Source organism: Mauremys mutica, chromosome 3 (genome assembly GCF_020497125.1).
Source record: "Mauremys mutica isolate MM-2020 ecotype Southern chromosome 3, ASM2049712v1, whole genome shotgun sequence".
Taxonomy (NCBI): Eukaryota; Metazoa; Chordata; order Testudines; family Geoemydidae; genus Mauremys; species Mauremys mutica.
Genome location: NC_059074.1, coordinates 192,026,460 through 192,049,591, shown reverse-complemented (window position 1 = coordinate 192,049,591; position 23,132 = coordinate 192,026,460). Strand labels below are relative to the sequence as shown.

At 45.1% G+C, this 23,132-nt stretch overlaps 1 protein-coding gene across 3 annotated transcripts in view; it reads left to right on the top strand.

The window, feature by feature from the left end:
* APLF (aprataxin and PNKP like factor) overlaps window positions 1-23,132 on the top strand; it is a 135,063-nt gene that overhangs the window by 42,092 nt on the left and 69,839 nt on the right. For all 3 annotated transcript variants that reach the window (XM_045009945.1, XM_045009946.1, XM_045009947.1), the window contains 2 exons: window positions 7,736-7,923; window positions 15,666-16,069. In XM_045009945.1, the coding sequence (XP_044865880.1) occupies window positions 7,736-7,923; window positions 15,666-16,069 (592 nt within the window). The remainder of the gene's footprint in view (window positions 1-7,735; window positions 7,924-15,665; window positions 16,070-23,132) is intronic.

Here is a 23,132-nt window from a genome sequence, read left to right as displayed (position 1 = left end):
TTCTTTCTTTTACATGTTTGGTTTTGTTAATGTTTTTTCTTGACAGATTACACCTTGATGACAGGTTAACTTGTGTAACAGTTTTGGTCAGTTTTATAGTGCCTGTAGTTCAAAAAAAATAAGTGTCTTGAAGTTTTTTCCCCAAATTTCAGCAGCATCAGCAATACTGCAGCAATCTTTCTTCAATTTGTCCAAGGCTATGGAAACAGGCTTCAGTGTATTTAGCACATCTTCTACATTTCTCTTTAGTTTGTTGTTGTCTACTTTTATCATTCTCTAGTATACAGAATGGGCAGGGGAGCAAGGTAATATCTTTTATTGAACCAACATCTGAGCTACACACATTGTCTCCCTAATATCCGGGGACCAACACGGTTACAACAACTCTGCGATTTACCAGTATAGAAAGACATGGTAGGCAGCCCATAAGAATGATGCAAAAATGAGTTCGCTATCCAGTTCATCCAGATTGTTCAGACATATCCGCAGCATCGTCTTCAAAGCCATTGCCTTCTGAGAAGCATGTTTCAGAATATTTCATTATGAGAACCAGACCTTGCATCTCTTTGCTGCACTGTTTATATTTGGCACATGTTCCTTTTTTTTAACCTGATGTACAGGGATTTGTTGAAGAGATTCCTGAATGGGGCCTTTTTTTATGACTTGCAGCCAGTGCTGTTTTTTTCCCCTCCAGTTCCCAGACATTGAAATCAACACAGGCTGCACTCTGAAGAATGTTGTCCCTTCTTCCCATAGCGTCCTTCGCTCTGACACCAGCGTTGCTTCCTTCTGGTTGCACATAGTGCTCCTTCTTTCTTGTTACATAACTCCCTTGTTTGTTCGTATCTCCGTCTGTGTACGCATGCAAGGAGCTACAGGAAAGGACATTAATTTGAAGTGCCTTGAAGCAAGGGCTGGTAGTTAGTGGGCAGATCAATGTTTTTCCACGAGCTAGAGATAAGTTTTTATGGTGGGTGGAGTCATACGTATTCAGAATTTGAGAACTGAGCCAAGCAGAGGTCAGATTGGGAAAAGAGTATGAGTCCTTGCAGGTAGGCTCAGTGGATGATCCTGATGAGATGCATGATAACATCTCCTGGCATCAGAAGCCAGGTCCCAACGCCTGGGATAAGTTTGCCAGCCCCTTCGTCCCCCACAAATTCATGCCCAAGTACATGACTTATTGTGCCATATTTATAAAGTTTGACCTCAAAAGTTAGATGCTTTGCCCCTTATTCTTTCTTTATATAGAAAAGCAGTTTTTAACTCAAAGTTTTTGATAGAGGTTCATGCATATTGCATATTGCTAGAGGCTTCAACATATTTGTTTTTTATTTAAACATTTTAGGAGATTATAATAAGTTGGGCCTTACCATATTTTATATTAAATTCAGATTTAATTTTAAACAGCTTTATTTTTAAAATGAAAAACTTATAATTTAAATAAAATTTAAAAAAATCAGATTTCAATGTAAAAAAAGACAACTTTTTTTTTCAAAAAAATCATCAATTTTTATCCATCCTGGGTGAGAGGCAGCAATGCAAGTCCATCTGTACGGTGGATGAGACTACTAGGGTAGCTTGTTACTACTTGCTAACCTCACAAGAATCTGGGATTTGCTTGAAGAAGCAAGGAAGGCTATTCATCAGAGACAGGAGTTCAGAATAGTACTTTTGCCAACATATTAGTTCCAATTTTTGAAGTACAACCTTTTTGGAAAATGAAAATATTGTAAATGCTTTTTTTGTGAAGACTATCATTATTTTACAGTTAGTCCTGGTAACTTACCATTGTTTTGATGTTTACAAATAGAAGTTACTGGAGAGATTCACATCTATGATGGTGAATGACACTTAGGTGCTGATTACCTCATTTAAAATTGTTCAGTCATCCACCCCATCCGATCAGATAACAGCCTCTTGAGTTCTTCTCGGGTAATGTTAAATACTGCCACTTTCCTATAAGTGGGTAGTAACAGAACCATTCCATATTGGTCATGTGTTGTCCTATTTATGATTCAGATATGAGTATTAGTATCATTTAGTGTCACTGAGGGGGAAACATATTAAAATGTGGTCTGTTAGTTGAATTCAATATGACAGAGGGTACAGATTCAGTCTATTGATATTTGACAAGGATGAAGCTGTCATTGACTTCAGCATTAAAAATATTTAACATGTAGGGTTCTGGTGTACCGGGACCACTGCCTATCAAACTGACCAATATGGTCTCACCGTTTCTTTGTGCTCCCTCTCTGTATCGATCTGTCCTCTATCTTCTACTTAGATTGTAAGCTCTTTGGGGCAGAGTCTGTGTTTTTGTTCTGTTTGTACAGTGCTAGCACAGTGGAGTCTTGGTGCGTGACTGGGGCTCCTAGGTGATACGGTAATACAAATAATACATGAATCTGACTTTAAAATGCTAACAACAATCCAGGGAAAGCGGTTGTTTGGGTGCTGATTGCTGAGAATTTTCCTCTTTAATGGTTTGTATGCATAAACTGAGTGGTGTTCTTTGAGTAGTGTTCCTGCGGGTGCTCCACGCTAGGTTTATTCACACCCCTACACCTCTGTTCTGAGATTTTTAGGTATCAGTGTCCACTCGGTCCGCACATGTGCTCTGTCCATCTCATGCTCTGCTTTGGTGCTAAATAGCGCTGTGTGGGCAAACCGCCCTCAGTTCCTTCTCAATCGCCTTTGGCCTGCGACAGAGCCTTAGCAGAGTCTAAGTTCAGAGTTCCTTATCTATATCATACTTTGTTTCTCAGTTACGTCACTATCAAGTACTTCGGTCCTGCAGAAGACCAGAATGACATCTAATGGCCAATCGTCAGAGCTTGCCTCAGTGGTACTGACCACTACTCTGATACTGCAGGAATTTCGTTTCCTCTAAAGACTTATTAGTCTTGGAGATGCCTGATTTGTCTCTGCTCAGCACAGACATGATCTTGGTACTGGTCACATCTTGGTCCCTGACTTACATGTAGTATCAAGTTTCAGAGTAGCAGCCGTGTTAGTCTGTATCTGCAAAAAGAACAGGAGTACTTGTGGCACCTTAGAGACTAACAAATTTATTTCAGCATAAGCTTTCGTGGGCTACAGCTCACTTCTTTGGATGCATGGAATGGAACACACAGGCAGGAGATATTTATACATACAGAGAACATAAAAAGGTGGAAGTGCGCATACCAACTGGAAGAGTCCAATCAATTGAGATGAGCTATCATCAGCAGGAGGAAAAAAACCTTTGAAGTGGTAATAGATGACCCATAGAAGGTGTGATGACTCCTCATCGATTATCACTTCAAAGGTTTTTTTTCTCCTGCTGATGATAGCTCATCTCAATTGATTGGACTCTTCCGTTTTCATTGACGTTGTAAATGAACGTGAAGACAGCACCGTCCTACATTGACACCATTTGACAAGGACTGGAAACAACTGGACTTATTTGGGCAAAAATCATATTCATCAGTGACCCTACACTTTAGGATTGCTAATTACCAAGCTCTTATGGCAGTGGTGGGCAACCTGCAGCCCGTCAGGGTAATCCGCTGGCGGGCTGTGAGACAGTTTGTTTACATTGACTGTCCACAGGCACGGCTTCCCGCAGCTCCCAGTGGCCACGGTTCGCCATTTCTGGCCAATGGGAGCTGCGGGAAGCGGCATGGGTCACAGGAACGTACTGGCTGCTGCTTCCCGCAGCTCCCATTGGCCAGGAAGGGTGAGCTGCGGCCACTGGGAGCTGCAAGCGGCCATGTCTACGGACAGTCAATGTAACAAACTATCTTGCGGCCCACCAGTGGATTACCCTGATGGGCCGCCAGTTATGCACCACTGCCTTATGGTAAAGTACAATCATACCAACTACTCTAAGTAAACGCCTTCATCAGCTATCTCCCAACTGATCAAAGAGAATAGTTTCAGGCACTCATTGCTGAGGGTCAGCTCCTTGTGAGGACATTGTTGCAGGCCTCTCTGGATGCTATTGATACAGCTGCTCACTCCATCTCAGCAACAGTGGTTATGTGGAGAGCTCCATGGCTTCACCTTTCTCTCTTTCCAGAGGAGGTGCAATCCATGGTGGAAGACCTCCCATTCGAGGGATCCAAATTATTTGCAGAAAGAACAGGCGAATCCCTCCACACATTAAGACTCTAGAGTAATGTTGCGTTCCCTGGTGATTTACACACCTTCACAAAAAAGGAGATACAGTAAGTCGCAGATGGCACAGAGATCCCAGCCAGCTCAATTTCTTCCTCCCCAGTGGCATTATGAACCTCAACGGAAACGACAAAGATTACAAAAATGGAAACTAGCTGCTCTACGATCATCAACATCACAGCCATCAAGATCTGAACACCAATGTTGATCGGTTGGTCGAGGCCCCGAGTTACCACTGCCACTTTTATTTGCTGCAACAATCAACATCTGCATCCATTTGGTGACCACCTTGTTCTTTCATCAAAACTGGGAGCACGTAATCACAGACAAGTGGGTATTGGAGATCATCTCCCTGGGATATTCAGTCCACTTTTACCTCACTCTCCCCTGCCCACCCCCACCTGTCCCTCTTCGGGGACCCTGCCCAGGAGCACCTTTTATGTCAGGAAACAAACTATCTTCTGGACCTAGGTGCTATAGAACCAGGTATTAGACTTTAAGATTGTGACCTAGAACCAGTTGAAAAAATTCCCTTTTTATTTCCATGAGGATTTTAAATAAAACATTTTTTGTTCATTTTTTTCAGTGATTCAATATAAAATGAATTTGAAATTTTTCATTTATCTTCCATTCTCCAAAAAATCCACCTTTCCCTTTCTCTCATTTCTTCCTCCTCCTGTTTTTCCTAGCTTGCTCCACTTGCTGCACTGTTCCCTCAGTGTGTGCTAGTGCATCAGGAGTGGGACTATAGCCCTGGCTTCCCCTCTTCCTCTTCCCTCTCTCCTTTAGGGCACTGTATACCCCAGAAGAAGTAGACACGCAGTGGGAGGGACTGTAGATTTTGCCTGGTTTGTGCAGGCTGCAAGAGGAGCAGAGGATTCTCTATTCACATTCCCACTCACTGCTGCCTGGTGTAATGGCTAAGCAGAAAGTGTCTCTCAAATAACTCCTATAAACAGGCCTGCCAAATTCACGGTCATGAAAAACGCATTATGGACTGTGAAATCTGGTCTCCCCTAGTGAAATCTGGTCTTTTGTGTGCTTTTCCCCTATACTATACAGATTTCATGGGTGAGACCAGTGTTTCTCAAATTGGGGGTCCTGACCAAAAAGGGAGTTGCAGGGGGTCGCAAGTTTATTTTAGGGGGTCACTGTATTGCCACCCTTACTTCTGCGCTGCTTTCAGAGCTGGGCAGCTGGAGAGTGGCAGCGGCTGGCCAGGTGCCCAGTTCTGAAGGCAGTGCCACGCCAGCAGCAGCACAGAAGTAAGCGTGACAATACCATACTATGCCACTCTTACTTCTGTGCTGTGGCCTTCAGAGGCCGGAGGGTGGCGACTGCTGACCGAGGGCCCAGCTTTGCAGACAACGCCACAGAAGTAAGGGTGGCAGTACCACACCATGTCATTCTTACTTCTGAACTGCTGCTGACGGCAGCTCTGCCTTCGGAGCTGGGCTCCCTGCCAGCAGCCACTGCTCTCCATTTGCCCAGCTCTGTATAGGCAGTGCTGCTATGAGCAGCAATGCAGAAGTAAGGGTAGCAGTACTGCAACCCCCTACAATAACCTTACGACCCCCCACAACTCCTTTTTGTGTCAGGACCCCTACAATTACAATACTGAAATTTCAGATTTAAATAGCTGAAATAATTACATTTACAATTTTAAAAATCCTATGACTGTGAAATTGACCAAAATGGACAGTGAATTCGATAGGGCCCTAACTATAAAGCAGTATATTTAGCAGAATCAGGTTTACTATAGTAACTTGCTTGTGTAAACTTTAATGGTCTGCAATGTTTCATGATACTGTTGTATGAAAAACACTACGTAAAAGACACATGGTACAAGCCATTTACCTGACTATTTTGCCACTACATAGTTAATAAGCTACAGTATCAGCCAAATAAGAGAGTCCAGTATGTCCTCTGCCATACACTGAATCTCTTTCCCTTAATCATTCTTATGAAGCCCCCTTCTCAAATCATCTATTCATAGTGGTTAATTTTGTAAATTCAAATTTAACAGGGAAAACAGCAAGTAAAGACTACTGTATTCAATTGAAACTGCAGCGGAAGTATAGCTAATCAGTATGTAACTACCTGACTTGGCCAAGATAACTCAGCTCAACACCCCTTGTCTTAGGAAAACTGTTGATTCTTAATATGGCCAGGATTTGTCATCACAGAATCAGGAAATCATAGAACTGTAGGATTAGAAGGGACCATAAGGGTCATCAAGTCTAACCCCCTGCCAAGATGCAGGATTTGTTGTGTCTAAACCATCCAAGACCGATGACTATCCATCCTCCTTTTGAAAACCTCCAGTGAAGGAGTTTCCATGACCACCGGAGGCTGTCTGTTCCATTGTTCCACTTCTTACAGTTAGGAAGGTTTTCCTGGGATTTAATCTAAATCTGCTGTGCTGTAGTTTGAACCCATTGCCTCTTGTTTTGCCCTCTGTGGCAAAAGGGAACAACTTTTCTCCATCCTTTTTATGGCAGCCTTCCAAGTATCTGAAGACCGCTATCATATTCTCTCTCTCCCCCCCCACCCATTCTCCTCTTTTCCAAACTAAACATACCCAGTTCCTTCAGCCCTTGCTCGTATGGCTTGCAGTCCATCCCTTTGATCATTTTTGTCACTCCCTTCTGGATCCTTTCCAGTTTCTCTACATCCTTTCTATATATTGTTGACCAAAACTGGACACAGTACTCCAGCTGAGGCGTCACCAGCACAGAACAGACTGGTACTATCACCTCCTGTGACTTGCATGCTATGCTTCTGTTAATGCAACCAAAAATTGCATTTGCCCCCCAATCTGTATTTGTGCATTTGTTTTTTCTTCGCTAAGTGTAGCACCTTACATTTGTCTTTGTTGAATTTCATTTTGTTTATAGCCCAGTTCTCCAATTTATCAAGATCTCTTTGAATTTTAGCTCTATCCTCCAAAGCCTCCTTGCAAGCCCCAGGTTGGTCTCATCTGCAGATCAGATCAGTTTGCTCTCTATTTCTACATCCAGGTCATTAATAAAGTTGTTAAACAACACCAAATCCTGAACAGATCCCCGTAGAACCCCACTTGTGACCTCCCTCCAATCTGATATCATTCCATTAATAGTTACTCTTTGTTTGTGGTTGTTTAATCAATTATGTATCCACTTAATAGTGGTACTGCTGAGCCTGCATTTATTTAGCTGACTTATCAGAATGTCATGTGGGACTGTGTCAAAGCCTTGCTGAAGTCCAGGTATATTATGTCTACTGCATTTCCCCCATCCACCAAAACAGTTACTTTATCAAAGAAGGAAATCAAGCTGGTTTGGTATGATTTGTTCTTAGTAAATCTATGGTGGCTGCTAGTGATCACCCCTTCATCCTCCAGGTATTTTCAAATTGAATGTTTTATACCTTGCTCTAGTAGCTTCCCAGATATCTAAGTCAGGCTGACTGGTCTATAGTTTCCCACTCCTTTTCACGTTAGCCTTCCTCCAGTCTTCTGGGACATCTCCTGAGGTCTTGAAAGTTGCATTCAAGGTTGGATCCCATAAATGTCCTCTTTTTCTTTTTCTTTAAGGTGGTGGAGTAACAAGAGGCAGAGGGAGAGGAAAAAGTGATATGGAACCATCAAAGTCAAGAGCAAATGTGCAGGGGAGAAAACGGTTAGCTTCTGAAGAGCATTTAGGGGATATCAAAGAGATGGAACAGGATCAGGGAAAAAAGAGCAAAACTTCTGAAGAGGAAGCCACTGTCCCCCCATCACAGGTAATGTTTTTTGTATATTGCTGAGCTCCATTATTTCAAGTATTATTGAAGTGCAATTAGCAATGTTAGAGCTTTAAAATTGGTTCGTCTCTTGCATCATAACTATCTTCAGCTTTTTATCTCATGATAAAATATTTATTCCAGAGAAAACTTGCCTTCCCAGTGTTGTACAAACTAGAAACAGGAATTACGATGTTTAGGGTAAAACAAGAAACCTAGGATGTAAAGTACTATTAAGGTTCTTCTGTCAATAAGCTGCCACCCCTAGTGCTAACTGTGCTACTCATATCCGTGTTTTGGGGTTCAAAAACTGAAATATACCATAGGACAATCTGAAGGCTTTTAAAAATTAGTGGTGATAATTTTGTAGTATTTTATGTTTTAATCACATTTCCTAATGGCTGTTTTCCAGCATATGTTAGAAGTTAACAGATTTTCTGTAATTTCCCCTCTTATTGATGGTTGTTTTTTCTGATACTTTTACTTTCTTTGAATTTGTTCAGGTGTTTGTGGGGTTTTCATTTTGTTTTGTTTTTTGGTCGGTAGCCCCATTTACAAGTGTTGAGACTTTTTCAGGGAAGAGTGGAAGGGGATTTATTTTTAATAGCAGTGATTTATTGTAAGATATAGTTTTCTTGTCCTCATGTATGTTTTTGTGGCTTGTATGATCACCTGCTGAAATGTTATTTACCTCAGTCTGTAGTTCTAAGACTTCTTTATGGCTTCTGCTCCACTATCATAAAAATTCCATAAATTTTCTCTAGCTCACAGAGGAGGCAGGATTATCTAATTTCTCCATTATCTAATTTCTGATGCTGAATCCATTGCTGTGCAATCTGAGTAACTTAATATATTAGTATCAGAGGGGTAGCCGTGTTAGTCTGGATCTGTAAAAGCAGCAAAGAATCCTGTGGCACCTTATAGACTAACAGACGTATTGGAGCATGAGCTTTCGTGGGTGAATACCCACTTCGTCGGATGCATATGACAAAGTGGGTATTCATCGGATGCATCCGACGAAGTGGGTATTCACCCACGAAAGCTCATGCTCCAATTCGTCTGTTAGTCTATAAGGTGCCACAGGACTCTTTGCTGCTTTTAATATATTAGTGAGCACAAAAAGATCGCTCTTTTTTTCCCTTCCTCTATATTGTAAGAAGTTTTTGTTATAGGGTATCTTGGTTTTTAGATTTTAATATGTGATTTTGGTGGAGATGATTGAAGTTTGGGAAAGCTAGGTCAGGAAACTGGGCTTTACATTTTCTTTGGAAGGCATGCAGATTTGTGGTCATTATGATCTCAGCCAGAAGTGAGTTCCACAGTTGTTGACTAGTTGCCAAGAAAGCTGTCTCCTGTGTACGGATCTCAATCTTTGGGTTTCAATGGAATTTATCTGTTGTGGGATGTCATGATCAGTGACTGGCCCCTAAGGTAACCTGGGTAAATTTAATAGGAGTGCTTTAAAAATTAAGACAAAAATCTTGAATTTGACTTAATGTTCAACAGGAAGCTCGTGAAGAAAATCGATCATGGTGTGACATGCTCTTGACTCAGTGTTGCTGTGTGAGCAAGCTGCTGTGTTGAATCTTGCAGATGGGAAGATGTAGATAGCTGCAGAAATTGGAGGATTTCATAACTTATGTTGGAGAAAAGGTGGCAATTTTTGCTTTTTCCATGGCTAAGGCATAGATTTGCAAGAATTCCTTGTGCTTGAGTGTCTGCCTGTGCTGTTGCCTTCAGTGTTTGAGTTTTCTTCTTTCCTTCTCCTGTCTCAGGTTATCTGAGACCCATGGTGATCTGGGAGATGAGGGGAATGGACACCTCTGTTTTAGCCTCAGTGGCTACGTTTAATGAGTCGTCATAGTGTTATTTATTTCATGTCTTTTTTTGTGTGCTGGAATTTCCTAAAAAGGTTTTTTGAGATTAGACTAAATCATTACCTTTTGTGAGTGGGCCATTTTAGTAGCTTGTTGTTTGGGCGTGGGGAACTTTCTGATCTCAGTCCAAAGCAGGTGTCTATTGGTCAATAAGCTTTTCCTACCTTATTTGTATCCATGTCCTAGGCAAAAACTAGCTCGTGTGTAAGCTGTTTTTTTTTTGTTTGTTTTTTTTAAATACTACTAGGATGACAAGCTGAGAAGTAAAATGATACTTTCACAAACGCTGGTGAAAGAACTTTTGTTTTCTGGCAGCGGAAGTCATCATTTTATTGTCAAAATAGTGGCTGTTTGAGTTTTCATAAACACAGAGCGTGACATACATTATGTGCATTAGTTTTGTTTTGCTACACAGAGAAAACAAGAATTCACATTGCAACTTCTGCAATACGTTGTCACCATTATGCATTTTCTTTCTTCCTGCTTGTACTGTAAACATAATTACTAGCAACTAATTACAAAAAAGCCACATTTTGTGATGAGATAATGAGACTTTCCCTGAAAAATGTTTGCCTTTGAACGTCTATTTAAAAAAAAAAAATTGTAAAAAGAAAGTCTTCTACCAGTCATTTTATTTTATTTTAATGATTTAAAGATCTTTCTAACATCAAAATTAACATGTGAATTTTTCATCGGGCTTGGCTACACTGGAGAGTTGCAGCACTGGTGGTGGCTTTACAGCGCTGCAACTCACTCACCGTCCACACTTGCAAGGCACATACAGCGCTGTATCTCCCTGGCTACAGCGCTGGCTGTACTCCACCTCTGCCTGGAGAATAACGACTGCAGCGCTGGTGTGCCAGTGTAAACAGTGATTAATCTTACTACGCTGTAACTGACCTCTGGAATTTTCCCATAATGCTTTTAACTAAAGAACTCTCTTTGTTTTGTTGTGATGCCTCTCTTTGTTTTGTTGTGAACTCGGGGCTCCCGGAGCTGCTTATCTAAAAAACAAACACAGCTACTGTTTGCTGTGAATGAGGCAGGCAGGGGGATGAATGTCCACAGCTAGTGTTTGCTTGAGGAGAGAAACAGCACGGCAGGGGGAGGGGAGGAGGAGGAGGGAGTCCGTCAGAGCAGCTGCTTATCTGGTCTGAAGGCTATTTGCATTTAAGAGTGAATGAGGGGTGGGGGAAGTGGTCGGAATTTGCAAGGCAGGGAGCTGACACAGTGTCGGCTCCAAAAATCCACTCTCTCTCTCTCCCCCACGCTCCCTGTCACACTCCACCCCACCCCCCTCTTTTGAAAAGCACGTTGTAGCCACTTGAATGCTGGGATAGCTGCCCATAATGCACCACTCCCAACACCGCTGCAAATGTGGCCACACTGCAGCGCTGGTAGCTGTCAGAGTGGCCACACTCCAGCACTTTCCCTACACAGCTGTACCAAGACAGCTGCAACTCCCAGCGCTGCACAGCTGCAAATGTAGCCAAGCCCATCGTGGGCCTGTCAAAGATTTTTTTTTAACTATGCATTTTCAGCCCTTAAACTACACTGTGATCAGTTTACATTGTGAACACTGCCCATGTTATTTTACCTTTAATGTGTTTACCTTGGAATGAGCTCATCATCAAGAGCTTAAACCTTATGGATTGTTTCTTGTCTCTTGATGTAAAAATATTCAGTTTGCCAGTCTTAGTATTTTAAATGTGGACTTAGAAGTGTTAACAACACCCTCTGGTGAGGAGAAAGATCGCATGGAGCATTCCTTATAACAGGGGTCAGCAACCTACGGCAGGCACACGAGCTGATTCTTGATGGCACGAGGTGCGGGCTGAGCCGCTCAGCCCGCTGCCGCTCTGGGGTTCCCACTGCTGGCCCCTTGCCAGTCGGGGTCCTGCCGTCGGTCCCACTCAGCACCTGCAGCTAGCCTGGGTGAAGGAACCCCAGGCTGGCAGCGGGCTGAGACCCCAGCTGGCAGGAGCCAGCGGCCGAAACCCCAGACCGGGGAGGGCTGAGCTGCTCTGTTGCTGCTTTTGAGTTCCCGCTGCTGACTCCTTGCCAGCCAGGGTCCCGCCGCCAGTCCCACTCAGCGCCCGCCGCTGCCTGAGTGAAGGAACCCCAGGCTGGCAGTGGGCTGAGACCCCGGCTGGCAGGAGCCAGCGGCCAACATCCCAGAGCTGGGGCAGGCTGAGCCGCTCAGTCGCTGCTCTGGGGTTCTGGCTGCTGGCCCCTTGCCAGCCAGGGTCCCTGTCGCAGCCCCAGTCACCTTGCTTCCTGTTGGAGTTCCAGCACAGGCCCCCTGCCAGACACTGTCTAGGCCTCCGGCCCTGCTCAGCCCTATCAGCCGCCATCTCCACTCGCCTCAGCTGCCGATCTGGGGTTCCAGCTGGTTAACAACTGATCACTCAGAAGCTGTTAAGATCTGCATTTTAATTTAATTTTAAATCAAGCTTCTGAAACATTTTGAAAACCTTGTTTACTTTACATATAACAGTAGTTTGGTTATATATTATAGACTTATAGAGAGACCGTCTAAAAAACGTTAAAATGTATTACCAGCACATGAAGCCTTATATTAGAGTGTATACATGAAGATTCGGCACACCACTGCTGAAAGGTTGCCGCCCCTGCCTTATAAGGACCACCAGGCCTAGTGGAAAAGTTAGTTCCTTAGTGCTGTCGGAGAATTACAACAGAAAGTCCCTTCTCTTTAAATAGAGAGTAAATGGTGGAAAATGTACTGTCAAAGTACAACCTCTGCATTAGGCAGAGAAGACATGGCTTATACTCTCCCAGGACTTGAAAAATTAACCATGCACCTACCAGTTGGAGAATGAAGCCTATTATCCAGACAGAACCAATCCTTGGAAGTGAAATTTCACTCTGCTATAGTAAGTTTGGAAATTATGTGTACGTACCTTGAGCTCTGTATTTATGTAACAATTTGAAAAGGCCTTTCAATATTAATTTAAAATATTAATGTAACCCTATCAATATTAACTTAAAACATTACATTTTACAACACCTTAAAGCTAGGGCTGCCAGCTTTGGTTGGACGAATTCCTGGAGGTTTCATCACATGACATAATCTTCAATTAAAGATTAATCTTTAATTCGTGGAGACTCCCGGACAATCCTGGAGGGTTGACAACCCTACTTAAAGCATGCATGGGGCTTCACAGGCATGAGACAAAGACACCAAGGAGCTTATAATGTAAGGGCCTGCTCCTATAAATGTTTACTGCAGAATATGGTGCTTAACATGGTAAGCTTCCCTACTGAGTAGTGTACCCTAAACAGTACACTTTCCTCATGACAAATTATATAGTGAGTGAGTTATAGGGTTGATAATGGAACTCTGGTTGCAGCTCTAAATATGAAGCTGTACTGAGTGGTTCCATATTCAAATATCAGAGGGGTAACCATGTTAGTCTGGATCTGTAAAAGCAGCAGAGAGTCCTGTGGCACCTTATAGAGTAACAGACGTATTGGAGCATGAGCTATCGTGCATGCATCCGACAAAGTGGGTATTCACCCACGAAAACTCATGCTCCAATACGACTGTTAGTCTATAAGGTGCCATGGGTCGGAGTTTTGCTGTTTTTCCATATTCAAAGTATCTTTTAATTATCTTTAAATCAAACACAGCATGACCAGTTTTCTTCAGACTTTGCAGAAAAAAATTAGCTGGTTGAATGCCATTCTGCAATTAATTCATTTTTTCAAACAAGGAAACACTAATTACTTGATAAGCCATAAAATCCTGGTGCTTCAGCCTCAGAGCATTATTCCTCTATTACCATACTTAGCTAAGGGGAAAAATCTCATATAGGGTTGAAGTATAGAAGTATCTCTGATTCAGTCTAAGCTGCAGCCAGCCAACAGATCGCGCACATTTGACCTGATTGCCATGACCATTACAAGTAACAAAACTGTTGTCCATAACTTTACTTAACTGCTCTTTTCTTCGGTGAGACTACTGTGCTTGGAAGTAAGTGTTTATAGCTTAATTAGACATAATATAGACAAAGGAATGGATGAAGGGTTGCTGTGGGGGAAAAATCATACAAGATAGAGGGGGAAGTTAGTTGGGCCATTCAGTCAATCTCCCTGCCAATGCAGGATTATTACCTAGTGCACTTTTTGTGTTTTGTGCAGTCTAAAGGGCATGCAGAGAAGTGCCAGCAGCCGGCTGCTTCCGGGAGCAGTATGGGGCCACGGCATGCAGGCAACCTACCTGAGCCCTGCTGCGCCGCTGGCTGGGAGCTGCCTGTAGTAAACGCCTCCCAGCCAGAGCCTGCACCTTGAACCCACACCTGCACCCTAACCCCCCTGCACCCAAACTCCCTCCCAGAACCCGCACCCTCTCCTGCACCCTCTGTTTTTGCATGAATTATTTTATTAGGTGGCACTGCAGTGGAGGGGTAGAATTTGAAAATTTCATTAATATAGTAGAAATGTGCAGCCCATGATGACTTACTAAAATTTGTGGAGTGGTCTCCCTGCGAAAACTATTGCCCAACCGTACTATACAGTATATCTAATTGTCAGGAAGGCTTACTTGATATTGAATAAATTGTATCCCACTAATACCATTAAAAGAACAGGAGTACTTGTGGCACCTTAGAGACTAACACATTTATTTGAGCATAAGCTTTCGTGGGCTACAGCCCACTTCATCGGATGCATAGACTGGAACATACAGCATACAGAGAACACGAAAAGGTGGAAGTAGCCATATCAGCTGTAAGAGGCCAATCAACTGAGATGAGCTATCATCAGCAAGAGAAAAAAAACTTTTTAAGTGGTAATCGAGATGACCCATAGAAGGTGTGAGGATACTTAACATAGGGAAATAGATTCAATTAGTGTAATGGCCCAACCATTCCCAGTCTCTGTTCAAACCTAAGTTAATTGTATCTAATTTGCATATTAATTGAAGTTCAGCAGTCTCTCGTTGGAGTCTGTTTTTGAAGTTTTTTTGTTGTAAAATTGCCACCTTCAAGTCTGTCACTGAGTGGTTAGAGGTTGAAGTGTTCTGCCACTTGTTTTTGAATGTTATGATTCCTGATGTCAGATTTGCATCCATTTATTCTTTTGGCCAGTGTATATGGCAGAGGGGCATTGCTGGCACGTGATGGCATATATCACATTGGTAGATGTGCAGGTGAGCGAGCCCTTGATGGTGTGGCTGATGTTATTAGGTCCTATGATGGTGTCACTTGAATAGGTATGTGGACAGAGTTGGCATCGGGCTTTGTTGCAAGTATAGGTTCCTGGGTTAGTGTTTATGTTGTATGGTGTGCGGTTGGAAAGAAATTGCCAAAATCTACATGAATTTGCAAATTGTTTTGATTTGACCTGAATCTGCATTTTGGACTGAAGGAATTTCAGCCCAAAAATTTTGCCCAGCTCTAGTCTCAGATAGTAAATAAGGGAGCACATGCCTTATAGAAAGGATCTTACACAAGTTATTGAGATAGAGGATATACTATGTGTATACGTATGTGTGTGTTTATATCTGAGAGAGACCTCACAAAATTAAAAGGAAGAATTTGTTAGCCAAAGATTCCAGCTCTGACCAGAATAGCTTTTGACAAACTCTAATCTGTTTCTTGATAAAAGTAGAGTCCTGAACTCAAGCTTCTGATTTTAATTTTATTATAAACACAGAATTTTTTTTTAAATTGTACTCGATTGTATCATCTCCTCTGTAAGAACATATTTCCTGAATGCTTATGATGACAGAATCTGAAACCTGCCTACATTAAGAAGTACATTACTCCATGAGTGGTCCATAGAACTATTTGCACAGTAAGGCACTCTAAAGATTGTTGTGATCTTTTATTTTCTGTTTCACAGGATGCATCAAGAATACCTCTTGCCAGGGCTACGAGGAAAGTGGAAGAGAATTATAACAAGACTGTCTCACAAAAGATTGAAAGTTCTGTGGAGAAAAGTGATTGTCAGCTCCACAGCAAGAGGCCTGAACACAGGCTAGATGCAAAAAGCCAACTCTCCTCTGACACAAATAAAATGAATGAAAGGGAAAACAAAGACGAGGTTATCCATTCTGCAAGCCAACAGACTCACCAGGACAAGCCATCCCACTCTCATGTTCCCCTAGCTGAGACTCAAGAGCTTGATTTAAATCAGGATCCTGAAACTGAAGATTTTAACTCAGCCAGAAGCACAGATGCTCTACAGAGTTCTAAACAAACCAAGCAGAAGAGGACACCCTGCATGTATGGGTCAGGTTGCTACAGGTAAAGTGGAATTGTAAATAAGCTAGATTCAAATTACTGTTAGCAAGTCACTACTTACCCCAAATGGGAGATAACGGTAGAATCATTAGTCTCCTTTTTTAAAATATTGTAAGCAAAGGATTAGAAAAGATCAAATAGAGTAGCAATCTTTTTAGAAACATAAAAAGGGATATTCTGGAAATGTTACTGACCAATCAATATAACCTCAGCAGGGGGTGAAATAGTTCAGCAAATTAGAGACCACAGTTCAATAAGCAATAGAACAGCTTGCACCAGGCAGTTATGAGTACAGAAGAGAAAAGAAATTAAATTGGATAGAATGGCTAGCATGTGTGCATTTTATTAACAAAGATTTTATGAGAAATTGTGATTTTATGTGCATTTATTGAAGCAATTGCATGTTCTATCTTCTCCCAACAGTTAATTCTTCTTCAAGTAATGTCCCTGTGGGTACTCCACTCTAGGTGCGCTTATGCACCCTGCCAGAGATTTCTCATAGCCCTGTTTGTTCGGCCTGCACATGCGTGGTAGTCAGCTTAGTGCACGTGCCATTGTTATATAGCCCTGCGCAGGTGAACTGCCTTCAGTTGCTTTCCAACCGCCTCAGCCCGAGAAGGATCTGTAGCAGTTGTTCACATTGAGGTTACCTCAGCTGTGTCCCAGTTTTTATTCTAGTTCATAGTATCAGTGTAATTAGTTAGTAAGTAGTAGTAGCTTTGGCTTTCTAGTTTAAAAATAATTATTTACAGTAACTCCTTGCTTAACGTTGTAGTTATGTTCCTGAAAAATACGACTTTAAGCAAAGCGATGTTAAGCTAATCCAGTTTCCCCATAAGAATTAATGTAAATGAGGGGCTTAGGTTCCAGGGAAATTTTTTGATTGTGAAGCTTGGTTGAGGTGGTGGAGTCAGAGGGTGGGATATTTCCCAGGAAATGCCTTACTGCTAAATGATGAACTAGCAATTGGCCAAGCCATCCAGGGTTAACTCGTTAATGTAGCCTCACACTCTACAAGGCAACACTGATGGAGGGTGGGGAGACAGCATGGCAAACAGAGACACAACCTGTATGTGTGAGAGAGATGCGATTTTCCCTTTAAGTACGCTGACCCCACTCTAAGTATACTGCCTTATTAAGTAGATCAGCAAGCTGAGATGGCAGCTGCTGCCAGGAAGCTTCCTCCATTCTGAGCCCTGTCATGTGTCCCCCCGCTCTATGGATGATGGGGTAAGCGGGGGGAAAGGGGACACCTGACATTAGCTCCCCTCTTCCCTCCCCCACACAGCAAGCAGGAAGTTCCGGGGAGCAGCTCCAAGGCAGAGGGCAGGAGCAGCACATGGCAGTGGGGGGAGGGACAGCTGAACTGCTGGCAATTGATAGCCTGCTGGGCGGCTGCCGCACAGAGAACTTAGGGGAATGGGGAGCTGATAGGCGGGTTGCCGGTCCACCCTGGGTCCAAGCCCTCACCAGCTAGCTGCAATGGGCTGCTCTTCCTGCAAGCAGGCGGCTGCTAAACGACATTATAAGGGAGCATTGCGTAACTTTAAATGAGCATGTTCTGTAATTGATCAGCAACGTAACAATGAAACAACATTAACTGGAATGACTAAGTGAGGAGTTACTGTATTTATTTTCATATATATCATATAGATATTACTTAGTAGATAGTTCTTGTTCACTGGGAGGTTACCATATGCCCAGTACTCCCAGTTTCAAACGTTGATCTGTCATGCCAAGAAGCAGTCCTGGTAACCAACAGGCACTCCTGGTGCATCTGTTGTCTTGGGGAATTGCACGTTGTTCTGTCTGGCATTAAAATCTAGAGCCAGAAATAACAGGGAGATCAAACTTCCTCTCCACATGATGGAGAGCTCTCTGTGCCCGGCTTTTGACCGAAGCCAAGGGTCTTCTCTCCCCAGTGGTCTCCAAGCAAGTCTGCTGCCTCCACTATCTCTGAGCCACACTCCTCGAGGACATCGAAGAGGAAGACCCAAGGTTCCTCTCATAAATCTTCCAAAGACCATGCTCAGAGTTCTCCAGGTCAGGAATCTACCTCAAAAAAGCCATTGTCATTAGTACTGAAGTGGCTGAAGACACATCTGATCTCCAGTCCAGTACCCATGAGGCTGCTGGTTCCTCAGGTATCGAGGGCACTGCTAGACCAAAAACCAGCAAAACCTCAGGCTTGGAAAGATCATCAGTACTGTCAGCAGACCAAGGTGGCAAGAAGAGTTCTTCCTCTGCTGCCTCGGTACTGAAGAAGCCTGCTCAGGCTCCTACTGCACTTCCCTTGGAGTGACCGAGACTCACTGTACTTTCAGCTCCTTTGGCCACTATTACCTCAGTGCAGACCACGGACTCAGTACAGCAGAAGTTTTTGTTTTCCCTGGGACCTGGCTGTATCTGAGGGTACGTCTACACTACAAGACTATTTCGAATCTACTTAATTCGAATTTGTGGAATCGACCTTATGAAGTCGAATTTGTGTATCCACACTAAATACACTAATTCGACTGTCTGAGTCCACAGTAACGGGGCCAGCGTCGACTTTGGAAGCGGTGCACTGTGGGAAGCTATCCCACAGTTCCCGCAGTCCCCGCTGCCCATTGGAATGCTGGGTAGAGCCCCCAATGCCTGCTGGGGGAAAAAATGTGTCGAGGGTGGTTTTGGGTAACTGTCATCATTCAAACGTCACTCCCGCCCTCTCTCCTTGAAAGCGCTGGCGGGAAATCTGTTCGCGCCCTTCTCTGGTCGGTTACAGCTCGGACGCCACAGCACTGCGAGCATGGAGCCCGCTGCGATCATCGCTGCACTTATGGCCGTTGTCAACTCCTCGCACCTTATCGTCCACCTCTTCCACAGTCAGCTGCTGAGAAATCGGGCGAGGAGGCTCCGGCAGCGCGGTGAGGACAGGAAGTCACAGAGTGGCGCAGACCTCTCACAAAGCAGGGTACGCCGTGCAGTGGAGATCATGGTGGCAATGGGTCAAGTTCATGGTGTGGAACGGCGATTCTGGGCCCAGGAAACAAGCATGGACTGGTGGGACCGCATAGTGCTGCAGGTCTGGGATGAATCACAGTGGCTGCGAAACTTCAGGATGCGTAAGGGCACTTTCCTTGAACTCTGTGACTTGCTGTCCCCTGCCCTGAAGCGCCAGGACACCCGGATGCGAGCAGCCCTGACTGTGCAGAAGCGAGTGGCCATAGCCCTCTGGAAACTTGCAACTCCAGACAGCTACCGGTCAGTAGCGAACCACTTTGGCGTGGGCAAATCTACCGTAGGGCTTGCTGTGATTCAAGTAGCCCACGCAATCGTTGAGCAACTGCTCTCAAAGGTAGTGACTCTAGGAAACGTCCAGGTCGTCAGAGATGGCTTCGCCACGATGGGATTCCCAAACTGCGGTGGGGCTATAGATGGGACTCACATCCCTATCCTGGGACCAGCCCACCAGGCCAGCCAGTACATTAACCGAAAGGGCTACTTTTCTATGGTGCTGCAAGCACTGGTGGACCATAGGGGACGTTTTACCAACATCTACGTCGGGTGGCCGGGCAAGGTTCATGACGCACATGTGTTCAGGAACTCTGGTCTCTTTAAACGCCTCCAGGCAGGTATTTTCTTCCCGGACCACAAAATAACGGTTGGGGATGTGCAAATGCCTACAGTGATCCTCGGGGACCCAGCCTACCCGCTAATGCCCTGGCTCATGAAGCCCTATACAGGCGCCTTGGACAGTGAGAAGGAACTCTTCAACTACCGGCTGAGCAAGTGCAGAATGGTGGTGGAGTGTGCTTTCGGACGTCTCAAGGGGAGATGGCGGAGCTTACTGACTCGCTCAGACCTCAGCGAAAAAAATATCCCCGTTGTTATTGCTGCTTGCTGTGTGCTCCACAGTCTCTGTGAGAGCAAGGGGGAGACCTTTATGGCGGGATGGGAGGTTGAGGCAAATCGCCTGGCTGCTGATTACACTCAGCCAGACAGCCGTGCCGATAGAAGATCCCAGCGGGAAGCGCTGTGCATCCGGGAGGCTTTGAAAGCAAGGTTCCTCGGAGAGCAGGGTAACCTATGACTGTCCACTTGATTTACAGAGAAGCTGAACCTGAGCCTGTTTCAGTGACTGTTGACTTCGATCTGCGGTTACATACCCCGTTCTCCAGGTTTCCCCCCTTCCAACACACGTTTTAAAATAAATTTAATGGAACACTGATTATTAACAAAGTTTTCTTTAATTATGAATTCCTGTTCTAGGGTTGAAACATGGACGCAGACTGTGGTGGGTACGGTGTGCACTGATGTACAGACCGCTTCTACACTAGAGGAATGACAGGCTCCTGCTCCTACAGCAGTCTCTGGGGGGAGGACGGTTGCAGGTGGGAGTGCAGGAAGGGGTGGGTTTGCAGGAAGGGGTGAGGCGTGCCGTCTTTGGGGCGGAGTTTGGATGCAGGCTCTGGGCTGGGGGTTGGGGCGTAGGAAGGGGTGAGGGGTGTGTGGGAAGGGTGAGTATGTGTCCGTGGATGAGGGCTCTTGCTGGGCCTCAGGGCATCGGAGAGGCTCGTGGCTAGGGTGGAAGGGCATGGTAAGGGCAGCCTGCCTTGCCATTTGTGGATGGCAGGCGCTAGGACCCTGGGGCAGCATACACCTCACAGACTGACCCGGGGCAGCATACACCTCACAGACTGACCCTGGTGCCTAGTGACTGCAGTCTGTGTGTGTCCTGCTGTTGATCCTGCCCCCAAGTCTGTACCCTGGTAATGGAGGCTGTCCTGTGCAATTAAAAAACCCCTCCCCCCCCCTTCACACAAAGTCTTCTGACAAGGAAAACATGACGGAAACAGTGAATAACAACAAACTACTCTTAATACTCAACTACACAGTGGGGGGATGAAACTTGGATTTGGGACTGGGTGATCCAGGAAGGGAAGCACTTCTCAAAATTTATGGCATGAGAGCTGTTTGGTACATGAGCGCTCTGCTGGGGTGGAGTGACAGTTTTCACGGCCCCTAGCGCCCCTCCTTCTTGTGATTTTGGGTGAGGGGGGGACAGGACTTTGTGGCGGGGGAGGGCGGTTGCAGATACAGTTCAGGGGGGCTCTCTCCTCCTGCCTGCGGTCCTGCAGAACATCTACAAGGCGCCGGAGCGTGTCCGTTTGCTCCCTCATTAGCCCAAGCAGCGTTTGAGACGCCTGCTGGTCTTCCTGCCGCCACCTGTCCTCCCGTTCGCTGTGTGAGCGCTGGTGCTGACATAGGGTCTCCCTCCACTGTCTCTGCTCAGTCGCCTCGGCTCTGGAGCAGGCCATCAGTTCCGAGAACATGTCGTCCCTAGTCTTTTTCTTTCGCCGCCTAATCTGCGCCAGCCTCTGTAAGGGGGAAGCCGGGGCAGTTCGTGAAAGAGCCGCAGCTGTGTGATGGGAAAAAGGAAGTGATTTCCTTGAAAAGATACATGTTTGCGAACACTGAACACAGTCTAGTCAGTTTCTGTGAACAAGACCATACAGGGCACCTAGTCTCACGAGCTCTCAGGACAAGTTCGAGATTTCGGAATACGCTTTCATTGGCTGCGGTCGTGCACAGGAGATCGGACAAGCGGGGCGGTACAGCTGAATCCGTGTAGCAGCCAGGCCTGGTAAGCACTACACTATAGGCTGCTTAACAGTTAATGGATAGCTGTGCCCTCCCGCTGAAGGCAATCTGGAAAGCATAAAGTCTGACCCTGTTCCAGCCCCTCGCGGCTGTGCCCGGGAAAGATCACTGTATGCTTTTCTTCTGCGGCCTCCAACACGTGGCTGTTAAACGAAGGTCATTGCTATGCAAAGTAAAAGTCAAGCATTCACAATAGTAACAGTACACTAATTGCCCTAATTAGATGCAGCAGTCGCCGAACGAGATTACCCTGAGGTGGGTCACTCGGAGAGAGAGAGAGGATGCTGCGAGAATCCCTGCACAGACCAGGACCGTATGCTGCCATGCTGGTGGAGGCAATGATTCCGCTGTACATTAGGATGGCCTGGCGCGGAAGAGTGTGCTTCCACGGAGCACCAAATAAGGCACCTCTCCCCAGGAACCTCCTGCGGAGACTTTTCGAGCTGCTCTACGAGAGCTTCGTGGAAGTGTCCCAGGAGGATTTCTGTTCCATCCCTATATGTGTGGACCTTCTTTTTATATAGTTTTATAGGGAAAAGTTTTTATATAGTTTTTATACATTTTTTATTCCTGTTTTTTAAAAAATAAATGTTTCCATGTTTATAGCACTTACCGACTGATCCTTCCCCTGATTCTGAGTCCGGGTTAACGGCCGGGGAGGGTTGGTAGGGGATCTCTGTGAGGGTGATGAAGAGATCCTGGCTGTCGGGGAAAGCGGTATTGTAAGCGCTGTCGCCTGCGTCGTCCTCCACAAACCCTTCCTCATCTTCCCCATCGGCGAACATCGCCGAGGAACTGCCCGTCGACACTATGCCATCCTCAGAGTCCACGGTCACTGGTGGGGCAGTGGTGGCAGACCCACCTAGAATGGCATGCAGTGCCTCGTAGAAGCGGCATGTCTGGGGCTGGGCTCCGGAGCGTCTGTTTGCCGCTCTGACTTTTTGGTAGCCTTGTCTCAGGTCCTTGATTTTCACGTGGCACTGCGTTGTATCCTGGCTGTATCCTCTGAGTGCCATGGCTTTGGAGACCTTCTCGTAGGTCTTTGCATTCCGTTTGTTGGAGCGCAGCTCCGAAAGCACAGACTCATCGCCCCACACAGCGATCAGATCCAGGACTTCCCGGTCTGTCCATGCTGGGGACCTCTTTCTATTCTGGGATTGCATGGACTCCTCTGCTGGAGAGCTCTGCATCGTTGCAGGTGCTGCTGAGCTCGCCCCGATGTCCAACCAGGACATCAGATTCAAAGTGCCCAGACAGGAAAAGGAATTCAAATTTTCCCGGGTCGTTTCCTGTGTGGCTGGTCAGAGAATCCAACCTTGGACTGCTGTCCAGAGCGTCAACAGAGTGGTGCACTGTGGGATAGCTCCCGGAGCTACTAAGTTCGATTTGCATCCACACATAGCCTAATTCGAGATAGCCATGT